Source organism: Tarenaya hassleriana, unplaced genomic scaffold (assembly GCF_000463585.1).
Source record: "Tarenaya hassleriana unplaced genomic scaffold, ASM46358v1 Cleome15, whole genome shotgun sequence".
In the NCBI taxonomy this organism is placed as follows: Eukaryota; Viridiplantae; Streptophyta; class Magnoliopsida; order Brassicales; family Cleomaceae; genus Tarenaya; species Tarenaya hassleriana.
In genome coordinates, this window is record NW_010964923.1 from 244,599 (window position 1) to 256,688 (window position 12,090).

The 12,090-nt window shown below is 36.2% G+C and overlaps 2 protein-coding genes across 2 annotated transcripts in view; one reads left to right on the forward strand and one right to left on the reverse strand.

Moving 5' to 3' along the window:
- Positions 1 to 3,276, reverse strand: part of LOC104808536 (vacuole membrane protein KMS1) — a 3,816-nt gene extending 540 nt beyond the window's left edge. Inside the window, exons 1-8 of the mRNA XM_010534229.1 lie at positions 2,976 to 3,276; positions 2,378 to 2,589; positions 2,131 to 2,209; positions 1,692 to 1,991; positions 1,338 to 1,495; positions 617 to 733; positions 351 to 530; positions 30 to 208 (exon numbers count right to left, since the gene is read on the reverse strand). Of these exons, the coding sequence (XP_010532531.1) occupies positions 53 to 208; positions 351 to 530; positions 617 to 733; positions 1,338 to 1,495; positions 1,692 to 1,991; positions 2,131 to 2,209; positions 2,378 to 2,589; positions 2,976 to 3,033 (1,260 nt within the window). The 5' untranslated portion in view covers positions 3,034 to 3,276 and the 3' untranslated portion in view covers positions 30 to 52. The remainder of the gene's footprint in view (positions 1 to 29; positions 209 to 350; positions 531 to 616; positions 734 to 1,337; positions 1,496 to 1,691; positions 1,992 to 2,130; positions 2,210 to 2,377; positions 2,590 to 2,975) is intronic.
- A 4,532-nt stretch (positions 3,277 to 7,808) lies between these two features.
- Positions 7,809 to 10,962, forward strand: LOC104808537 (primary amine oxidase-like). Its single transcript, XM_019202009.1, has 5 exons — positions 7,809 to 8,621; positions 8,725 to 9,106; positions 9,405 to 9,518; positions 9,960 to 10,504; positions 10,636 to 10,962. Exons 1-5 carry the CDS (start codon positions 7,831 to 7,833, stop codon positions 10,841 to 10,843), a joined length of 2,040 nt encoding a protein of 679 aa, XP_019057554.1. The 5' UTR covers positions 7,809 to 7,830; the 3' UTR covers positions 10,844 to 10,962.
- Positions 10,963 to 12,090: the final 1,128 nt, after the last annotated feature.

Genomic DNA, 12,090 nt, shown 5'->3' on the forward strand with positions numbered 1-12,090 from the left:
GTACTTAAAAGCATGAACAAACCCCAAAGAGTGGGTTCGGACCTTTTCTTTCTCAATCTGAATGGGTCAGAGCCGCCAATTCCTTCTCTTGCTGCGTCTTCAGGTGTCTCTGGCCAGTTGCTGTCACGATCTTGACGAAAAAGTTGAGGAGCATGAGCCATACGACCCCGTTCCACATTGACGCGAACGAGAAATCCCACTTCTTGACCTGCCAAACAGGAAAATTTCCATGGAGGAAATGAGATCGTACAAGGGTTTGAATTCTGTAAAAGCCTGGAAATTTCCAGCACACTGAACATGGACAAGGACTCGAAATCTGTAAAAGTTTGGAACTTTTATCGACTGCCAACCTTGATATGGGAAGGAACGGGAGGAGGAGCGTCAAGGTATTTAGCTTTCATGCTGTGAAGTTTGGCTGTCAGGTCTGGCAGCACAGATGCCAAACCGGGCACATGGCTAAGTACCCATATAAGCTCATTCTCCATCCAGTCGAGAAGTTGATTATTACAAACACAGATGATAAAGATTGTCTTAACAAGACACAAAGATCCAGAGTCAGAAACCGTTCAGTCAAGAATTCATCGAAAAGGAGAAAAAACATAGGAGGTTTACACACCTGTATGTGAGTTTTGATTATCGCCTTCCCGATTAGAGTTGCCAGAAAGAATTCCCAGAACGGAATCCCGAACTGTCCACACATTATTCCAGCGAGGTCAAAGAGAGGATTGGGGACCTGCATTCATTTAATGGAAGCAAGGTGCAAACAGAAAATTGCGTAAAACAGCGGGCAGCTTTTAGATAATCTTAGTGTTTCATTCAGTAACAAATGCAGATATAATAAGACTTACTCATTAACTACACTACATTGTCGAAAAACCTAAGAGCATGTTACTTAGAAACATTCCGATTTTCTAAAGGCCAAGACTGGCTGTTACGTTGAGCATGAGCAGGGAAAATACTAGACATTGAATAATGCTAAAATTTCTTACTCCGTGAGAAGCTCTTCAACATTTCCTTTCTTAATAAAAGTCGGTGAATTTCTCCAACAGATGACACCAAAAGGATAATCACTTTCCCTCACATATTTCAAGAGTGTCTACGTTGTTTGAGAAAACAGTTTCGATAATCCTAATTCCCAAGTGTTAGAAAGGTTTTCAGGAATCAGTCCTACGAGTAGACCAGGAAGCGGAAATACGAAACTTGATCATCATAATGATATAATCTATAAGAGCTCATGAAATTCTAAATAGAGCAGAGCGTTTTGTACCGTGTAAACATGGTCACAGCCATTTATTATGCATAAGGAAAGTACAAGCAAATTGCAGATGTATACTTACCGAGGCGAGCACCAGGATGGTAAAGAAATTCAAATGTTGCGAGTGGGACAGGAGCCACCGCTTCACTCGGTTCAGAAAAGTAGCCATAAATCCACTATCCTCAGCTGAGGAAGCATCAAGTTCTTCCATTGCATCCACTCTGCTCCCAGAAAGACTTGCTGAAGACAATGGAAAGAAATAATACCCGGTAAAAACCCGGATTATCAATATCCATACGCATTTCGTCTGACAGGACTACAAGTTAAAGAGGCAAAAGGAAGTATTTCTCCTATACTATTTCGTGAGCATATCCATTGGAACTTCCGAAACAATGTTTTAAATAAATATATTAGAAACAGTAATATTATTCGGTACCTGCCCTTGAGATAAAATATGGAGGAAGCTCTCCTAGAGCAGTCCCAAGACCCCATAGAATGGCCTCTAATTGAACCTGTGGCAATATGCTGGTCAATGGCACACGAGATCCAGGAGCTGATATAAATAACGAGGGCCCGAATTCAGAACAAGGTTTATCGAGCCATGAAGGACCTCGCTTCAGCTGTATCGTATCATATGGTGCAGATTTTAGATCAACTCGGCCACATTGCGTCGCCTTTATGGTGAACAAGGCGATATGGGGACCCAGATAAAGGACAAATGTGTGGAGACCAGATCCTATGATAAAAAAGAATGACATTAAACGCTTCTGAATAGCGGAAATTGTAACAAAATATCTAATCCAGCAAGTAAACTTGTCCCCTTTCTGCAAGTGAATGCCTTGACAAACTTCATTCCAACAAGGGGAGTTACGAACCAAGTCCAATTGAAGATGCAACACCAAGTGCTATCCACCATAACCCATATCGGATGTACTCAGATAGTTCTTCCACATGCTGTAAGAAATACAAAAAAACTTTTTATGAATCTTTAAAATATGATGTTTGGTGTAAGAAAAATAAACTCAGTGAGGTAAAGTCTAGTCTGAGTTTTATGTCATCCTCCCACGTTAATAGCATAACCCTTTTAACAATAAGAAACACAATGAAGAATCAAACTTTTACCTTTCCATGAGGTCCATCAAACATCACAAGCAAGACACCAAATGCAGCTACCAAAGTACTTAAAAGCATGAACAAACCCCCATGGGCCAAAAGATACGATATCAATCGCCTGATGTATTGAACAATGGCGAGGGCAAAGAACTTCAACGTGTTCAAGGGTTGTGTTGTCAGTGTCAGATTCTCCAGCTCCAGTTCATGCTTCTGCCGCAGAGCTGGAAGTACAACAGATATGGCATTAGCCGCCACCATGTGATAAAAAGGACAAAGAACGAAATTTCCAGACAACAGATTTTGGGGATATGGAATCTATGGTGAATGTGTTTGCTTCATAAGGCAATCTTTCTAATTGTGTCTCCGTATCAATACTCAAGACCCGCATTCACATCACAGGCATACGCATATCAGAGGAACCAAACAAATCTGAAGCCATATTAGAGATCTTGTAAACAGAAGCTAGCTTCTCCTTCTAATCCCACCTCTTCCCACCGATTCGATCTCGGAAACCATGCCCGAACGAGGGGGGATCAAAATCGATTAAATTCCGAGAAAGACTCGGACCGAAAATCTAAAAAAAAAGGAGGAGATTACAGAAACACACCTGAGATCGCCACATCGGTCTGTAGAGAAGAAGAGTACGCAACCGCGGCCGATCCCATCTCTGTCCTTCTAAGCGTCCAGAAGCTACTCCCAACAAGGAAAAGTACGGATTTTGAACATAAATTCGAACGCTTTCGGGAATCTCAGAACAAGGGTTCGGTCGAATTCAAGGAAAAAAACAGATTACTTGGAACAAAAAGAAGCGATTGCCCTAATGTGTATTTACGTGACGTGCGGGGTTGGCTTGTGATATAAAACTACAAAGCAGATCTGGATTCTGAAGAGAGAGAGAGGCGTTCCCTTCTCATTTCATAGTCTCTTCCTCAGCCAGAGTCTCCTGTTCATATTTCACAATATTTTTATGACTTTCATTATTAAATTTCTTTACTGTTTTCAATTGTGTCTGAAAAACACTGCTCGTAAATGGAAGTAAAAAAAAAATCATTTGCAAAGTACACACGAAGCTTATGTATGATGTGTGTCACCACATGGGTTTCCTTCCCATTAGATTTTAGGCCGTCTATTGGGTGGGCCCATAAACTCGAACTAGTTTGGTCAAATGGGCTTTCAACCTCAAGCCCAATATTCTCCTAAATATGTGGGCCCATGGTGTGTAATTACTAATAATAATTCACCTTATAAAAAGATGCATGTGATTCATATTTTTCCCTTTTGTTTATTCAAAGTGTGTATGTGTCTAAAATCTATATATATAAACAAATGTTCTTGTACTATTCTCGAGAAGAAGCGATTGCATTTACCTAGGGGTGTAAAACGGGCCGGCCCGGCCCAGCCCAGCACGACTCGTTCCGATCCGAAAAAAATTTAGCCCAACCCAGCCCGGCCCGTTTTTTAGCGAGCCATAAATATATCAGCCCAACCCATATCGTCTTAGCCCGCGAGCCAAACGAGCCGGCCCGCGAGCCAAATATATAATTTTTAAAAATAAAATTTTAATACTAAAAATATTTAAAACTAATTTTCATATTTAAAAAATATAAAAAATATTTAAAATATAATAAAAAAATAAAATTTTAAACAAAAACAAACTAAATATGTAATAAAAAAATATAATTTGTATATAAAAATATTTTAAAATATATAAAAATATTTAAAAAAAAAATTAAAAAAATTTGGCCCGCGAGCCAGCTCGTCTCGTGACGAGTTGGCCCGCCACGAGCCCGGCTCGTGATGGGCTGGCTCGTTTGGCCCGGTTTTTTATGGGCTCAAATATTTTGAGCCCAACCCAGAAAAATACGAGCCGACTCACGAGCCGGCCCGCGATCCGCGGCTCGTTTTACATCCCTACATTTACCTTAAACATGAGAGCAGACCAGTCTTTATATATAGAGTATTTTAGTCCAAAAATTACATGATTCTCCACCAATAAAATCGAACCTAATATTTTGAAGATAACTTTGTCATCTCTCATCTAATCTATTGGGTCATCTTTCCGCCTTCGACCCAATTGAGATCACATGCAATGTATACATCATCTAAATCTAATCAATGAGCATGATCCGGAAAAAAAAAAAGTAATTACAAGGACTTTGATATGCATCATAATCTTTTTTTCTACTTTTTCTATTTGTGGTGGATTTAGGACCAAACCGACGAGCACGTGTAAAAGGTGGGACTATCCATATCACATTCATTGATTTATCTAACGAGATGCGTGATTTTAAATATTGTATTATTATTTTTGTGGTGGTCCAATATTGTTGGTAGATGTTTTTATTATTTTTTTGTGTATATTTCAAATAAAAACAAACAGAAAAAGAAAAAAAAGAAACAAAAATATAAAGAAAAAAGACAAACCATAAAAAAAATCTTCACTATTCTATTTACATACAAAAAAACATCATACTTAAAATTTATTATGAAAAACCGTCAACCATCAACTTTGTCTTTGAATAAAAAAGACCATAAACTATATAAATTATTTAAAAATATTATTTTATTTTAAATTTAATATAAAAAAACTATCAACTATTAATTTTAATAAAAAAATAAATTAATAGTTTGCAACCACTCAATGATAAAATTTAAATATACTATTTATAACCAAAAAAATATATTTAATTTTAATTATAACATTTTTTATACATATTTATTATATAAAGATTGATATTTATAAATATTTATATAATTTTTAAATATTATAATATAATAAATTAAAATAGATATTATATTTTTATTATAAGTTTTAGAATTGTGCAGTTTATATATATTTTTCTATTCAAATTTTGATAAATTTTTCTAATAAATTTAAAACATAATATTTTTTGAATAATTTAGATAGACGATAATGTATTTATTAAAATTAATAGTTGATATTTTTATAATAAAGTTAAAATGAAATATTTTTTGTAATGAATTTTAAGTAAAACAAATGTTGAAATAGGACAGTTGAAGTTTTCTTAGATTTGCCCTAGAGAAAATAGAGGGGCAAAATTGAAATATCGATGTCGCGATAGGTGTGCAACGATCGATTCATTATACAAAATAAAATAAATTTATATATATATATATTTGATATAATACAATTTAATTTTGATAGGTTATGAGTTTATACGGTAGATTATCACATTCAGAATGACCTATTAACAGGTATAGGTGGTGCAATGAAACAGGGTCCCCAAAATTTATAAGATCCTTTATTAATTAAAAAATAGTAATAATATATAAATATTTATTTTAAAAACTAAAACCAAAATATATTATAATCGTTGTAAAAAATATTTATTAAAACTAATTATTACTATAAAATATATTTAAAAACGGAAAATATATTTATTAGAATTATATTAAAATATATTATATCCATTCATTTGTAAATTATATTAAATTTAATATATTAAACCATTTTTAAATGTTTTTGAAAATAATACAATATTGATTTTTTAATTTTATTTAAATATTATTTTTTAAAATATATTAGTTAATAATTTTTATTGATTGAGAATATGTACAGAGCTTCCAAAATTTGTGAGGTGGCCACTCCGTATACTTGTCCGAGTCGGACCATATGATCTTAGGGTTCGAATCTAATTTTCTAAGAGTTTTAAGCCGACCCAAATTGTATTAACGGCGGAAAGTGACATTGAAGTGGTGGCGATGTGAGGTTAAGATGTCATTTCAATACAGATCAAGAATTAAATATAAAGAAATGTATAGATGCATGCATGGTCATGGTCCTCCGATCCCAATTCAAACCCCACAAATGTGAAACGTAGAAGAGTACGTAAAGGTCGGTCCAAACATATATATAACATTTAAAATGTTGAAGATTAAACTCTTCGTTCCGTGCATAGGGCTCACTGGATCGTGAATCCAAACCCTAATCTCAATACCTACTACGTAACTACCATGGACTCAAAACCATGCATGCATAGCATGCACGAGACATCCAGACAATACCAACCAGACCAGACATGAAGACGTACGTGATTAAAACTTCCCATTAAAAGTGGGATATTACTTTCCTTTTTTATATGGACAGAGTTCGAATGTCTGATGTTACGTACGGTATGTAAGAAGCTTCACTGAGTGATTGAAACACAAGTTGCAAGCTCATATCGTCACGAGGCGAATCTTTGGTCCCCTTATTATATGTAGTGAAAGAGACTCATCATATGATGAACATGTACTGTATCCAGTGGCGGACCGAGAATCATTTATAACTGGAGGCATAATGTATAATCGCGGAATATTATACGGACAAATTTAATTTCATTATGGGGGCATTTCACGATTTTGATTGAAAATTTATTTAATTTACAATGAAATTAAATATTTTTTATTTAACAGTGGGGGCATATATGTGCCCATTCTATTGTACATATATAGGATCTGCCCATGTGTGTATCTGTATTCATCCACGTCAATATCTTTCGTCCTGTCGTGTTCTAGCTAGTGTTTCAACACCTTCTGTTTCAATTAGTGGCTAATCTCCGTTTGGATTTTCTTTCTTAATGAACATGAAAGGATTGGATGCAAACTCAAAACCATGAGGAAACAGAACTACTCTCCCCTTGAGGAGATAATTCTCAGGTGTGGATGTATTGTTACGATATTTTTTCATATCGTGTGATCATTATATAAGATACTGGTTTTCTATAGATGACTGCAAAATACACGCTAACATATTGAAAATACAATGGAATATTCTAGATATAATATCTAGATTAAATCATAATCATATTAATGATAATATCTTATTATATACATTTCAAGATGAAATGAATCGTTTAAGATGAATTCAACCTTATTATATAATAGATATTATAATAAATTTATTTATGGGGAAAAGTTGTTTTCAGGCTCGGAAAATGGTACAAATCATATTGCCCATCGGTTTATATCATGTCTATTATTATTATTTTTATAATGTGTAAGTTAAATTTCTTACAAATACAACATAAATTATCTTTAAATGAATTGAAACACGTCACGATATGAAGAATTCTATGCATAACCTTTACGTATATATATTCGGTGAGTTGATATTTGATGGACAGTATTTGGTTTTGGCTCGGGAATCTTTTGGAATTTAGAGTGATTTTTTCCAAGGTTTTAAACGTGCCGGAAATGAAAAGTACCACGGCCATGGAATTGGAGAAAGGATATGAAAGAATTAAATGTGACATTAACAAGTATCTACCAAAAAACCTCAATAATTAATAAAGATGTTACGCGATCTTGATTGACTTCTTAATCGCAATAAAATTAACAAAATTTGTTGTAATCAACTTATATAGATGAAAAGTCACCTAATAAAACGCTATAAAACGGACAAGGGAGCACAAGCCTTCCTCCAAGCAAGACACTTGCAAAAAAACACAAAAGGAACAACAATGTCGACTTCACGATTGAAGATTCAACTCTTCATTCTATCACTCTCCATCTTCATCTCCACAATCTCATCTCGAACTCACCCTCTAGACCCATTAACCCCGTCCGAAATAACCCGAATCCAATCCATAATCAACAACCATTTTGGCGATTCGAAACGTAACCTCAACTTCCACTATGTAGCCCTAGACGAGCCCGAGAAACCCGCTGTCCTAAAATGGCTTTCCAGCCCTTCCGCCACGCTGCCACCGCCGCGCAGAGCCACAGCCATTGTCAGACTGAACAAACAAAACCTAGAGCTCACCATTGACCTCTCTTCAGGAACCATACTCTCCAAGAAAACGCATTCGGGTTTCGGTTACCAAATGATGACGATAGACGAGCAGAATCTGGCCGTGAAAATCACCAAAAAGTACGTGCCCTTTGTTAAGTCCATGACTCAACGTGGGTTGAACATGTCCCACGTTGAATGCAGTACGTTTACGGGAGGGTGGTACGGACAAACATACGAGGCGAGAGAAGACGAGCCAAGGGTCACGAAGATATTGTGTTTTTACTCGGAAGGGACGTCTAATTTGTACATGAGACCCATCGATGGGTTGATAATCGGAGTAGATCTTGACGCTATGAAGATCGTAGAGTACAAAGATACGGGTAAAGCTCCAATGCCCAAAGCCGAAGGAACTGACTACAGAGATGAAAGTCTTCGTGTTCCTGTCGGTTTGGATCTTAAGGACACTGCCATTTCTCAGTCGGACGGTCCCGGCTTCAAAATCGACGGTCATGTCGTCAGGTCCACGTCGCGAAACGCTCTGTTAACAAACCCTAGTTGTGTTGTTACGTTTTTCTTCATTTTCCCACCATTTATTTGTGACCCGAAACCATAATGTATACATCTGGGCAAACTGGAAATTCCACGTGGGATACGACATGAGGGTGGGCCCGGTCATATCGTTAGCTTCGGTATACGACGTGGATCAGAAAAGGCAAAGGTTGGTGCTGTACAAGGGTTATGTCTCGGAGCTATTCGTTTCGTACCAAGACCCTTCGGAGGAATGGTACTACAAGACATTCTTCGACTGCGGCGAGTGGGGCTGCGGCCAATCCGCCACGTCACTCGCTCCTTTCTCCGACTGCCCACCAAACGCCGTTTTCATGGACGCGTTTTTCTCCGGCCCGCCACGTGGCTCCGTCGTCAAGATCCCTAACGCGTTCTGCGTTTTCGAACGGTACACTGGCGACACGATGTGGCGGCATGCAGAGACGGAGTTCGATGAGGTACGACGCCACTTGTCTGTATATCATCATATGCATGGAAATAACGTATTTTGTACGTATCCAACATGGGTAGTTCAACCGGTGAAACGGGGGCGTAAAACGTCTATCCCGCCCCGAGTTTGAATCCAGGCTGGGAAAGGAGCGCGTAATTCAAATCACATGGCTGACTCCCGGTCCCGGGATTAGTCTGGGCCTCGGCCTAGGAAACCCGGTTATAAAAAAAATATTTTGTACCTATAAAATTTGCTGATTATACGATCGTGTATTAAGAAAATATTTGTCGGGTATGAAATTGTAGTTCACGGAAGCAAGACAAGGCGTGAGCTTGGTTGTAAGGATGGCGGCTACACTTGGCAACTACGATTACATCATGGATTGGGAGTTCAAGCCCACAGGCTCCATCAAAGTCGAGGTAGATAAGAAAAAAATAATCTACATGTACGTATATAAATATGAAAAATAACAAATTAATACACGAAATTGTGAAAAAAAAAATTCAAATAAATATACGAACTATAAAATTTCTAAAAAAAATAAACAAAATCTTCTTAATTTATATATTAAAAGTTCAATTTTTAAACGGTTTCTATCATTGTGATTAATATTTTATTATTTAATTGGGTAGCTGTTTTTGGAATCGTGTAAAAATTTCCGATTTTAATTTTTAAAATTGACAATTTAATATATGAATTAAGAAAAGTCTCTCTATTTATCTGAAAAAATTAAAGATTCATATATTTATTTATTTTTCTTTTACATATTAATACGTGACTTTTCATAAAATATATAACTCATTCAAGTTATATATATATACATATGTTATATAATTACTACATTATGTTCTCTTCGACAGATTGGTCTTTCCGGGGTACTCGAAGTGAGAGGAACATCGTACACGCACAAAGACCAAATCAAAGACGACCAACACGGAACATTAATCGTAGACAATACGATCGGAACATACCACGACCATTTCTTGAACTACCGTCTCGATCTAGACGTCGACGGTCCGATAAATTCGTTCGTTAAGACAAAACTTGTAACCAAGAGAATAAGCGACACGGCTCACAGGGTCCCTAGAAAGAGTTATTGGACCGTGCAACACGAGACGGCCGCTACAGAACTCGACGCCCGGACCCGGGTCGGGTCCCAACCGGCGGAATTCACAGTGGTCAATCCGGAAAAGAGGACCCGACCGGGAAACACCGTCGGATACAGTCTGGTCCCGGGAACCGCCACAGTTCCTCTCTTGTCGGGAGACGATTATCCCCAAACGAGGGCGGCGTTCACAAACTATAATTTGTGGGTCACGCCGTACAACAAGTCCGAGAGATTCGCCTCTGGCTTGTACGCCTTCCAGAGCAGAGGGGACGATACATTAGCCGTCTGGACCGACAAGTACTATACATACTATATATACACCAATATACCGCTATATTATTTCAATTTTTTGCATTATTTTTTAAGATTTGATGCATTGATGAGTTTGTTTATATATCTATATATGTTTTGATATTTTGAATGTGCAGGAATAGAGAGATCGAGAAGAGGGACATTGTTGTGTGGTACACAATGGGAATACATCACGTGCCATGCCAAGAAGATTTTCCGATAATGCCCTTATTGAAAGGTGGGTTTGAACTCAAGCCCACCAATTTCTTTGAGAGGAACCCTTACGTTTACGCAAAGCCCCTCAAACTTTCTAACTCGACAATTTCACCCCCGGCGGCTCCCTAATCCCCCCTCAATCCTCTATTATATGTATCGAGAGCAATGTAATTTCAAGATTTCTATAATAAAATATCGCGATCAATGATGAAATAAAATCGTCGGTGCTTCGGTCTATTATATGAACGAGTGAAATGTAATGTTAAGATTCAATGATAAAATATTAAAATGTAGGGGTGGGCATTTAAGTTCGGTTCCGAGAAACGGAAAATTTTGGATAATTTTTTCGAATCGTACTATTCAAAATTTACAGACAGTATGTTTTTAATAGAATCGAATTTTTCGAAACCGAATCGAATTTTATTAAATTTCTGAAAAACCGAAATTTACTTAAGAAAATCTAATTTTTGTAACAAAAACCGAAATTAGAACCGAATAATATATGGTACTAATTTGATGTAAATTTTAGAATACCGAATAAACTATTCTTGAACCGAACTGTTAAAATTTTGAACCGAAATCTGAAACTCCCACTCCCAATAAAATGTAGTGTTTACGAATTTTTGGTTGTAATAACTTTTTTTCGACGACGTTTTTATTATAACTTTGGTATATGAAATTCAAATTACCATATTTTTCATCAATAAAAAATAGGGAAACCACGCATAACGATGTCTGACGACGTTAAAGAGCCGACGACTTTAAAATACCGACGACGTTTGTGTAGTAATATGGTTCAAAATTGCAATGCCATATATTTATTTAGTATCTATCAAATTTATATATTTATCGATAAAAATAACAATTTGATATATTTATTTGGAATTTTCCCATAAAAATAACCACAATTTTCTTCTTCTTGGTTTCACTATACGAATCTCAGCAGACTCCTTTTTCGTCGTCTCTTTAACGACTGTCCAGTTACTCTTTGGTGGTGACTGGTGGAATCACAATCGCAATCGCGGTGATTGCGAGCATTTACGATGCGTTTGCTGGCGATTCTAGGCGATTGGTACTGACTGGTAAAAAACTGTTATTGATAGTGATTGCGAGTGATTGCGATTTAAAACGATTCGTTGACAGCGATTGCGATTGCGATTTGATTTAAATTACAAAAAAATACATCATTATATACAATACTAACCATTTTTAAAATATTTTTAATTAGTTTTTTACTATTATTTAATATCAAATAATTATTAAATTTATAAATAATTAATTATAAAATTGAAAATATTATTTTGTTATCAATTTAATTTATTTTCAAAGATAATTTTAATATTAAAAATATTTATTGATAAAACCAAACAATAACA

Excerpts from the sequence above, each read along its gene's own strand:
- LOC104808537 (XM_019202009.1), top strand. The coding sequence starts at position 7,831 with ATGTCGACTTCACGATTGAAGATTCAACTCTTCATTCTATCACTCTCC. Across the intron at positions 8,622-8,724 it reads ATCGACGGTCATGTCGTCAG|CTGGGCAAACTGGAAATTCC; the intron begins GTCCACGTCGCG and ends TAATGTATACAT. Across the intron at positions 9,107-9,404 it reads CAGAGACGGAGTTCGATGAG|TTCACGGAAGCAAGACAAGG; the intron begins GTACGACGCCAC and ends ATGAAATTGTAG.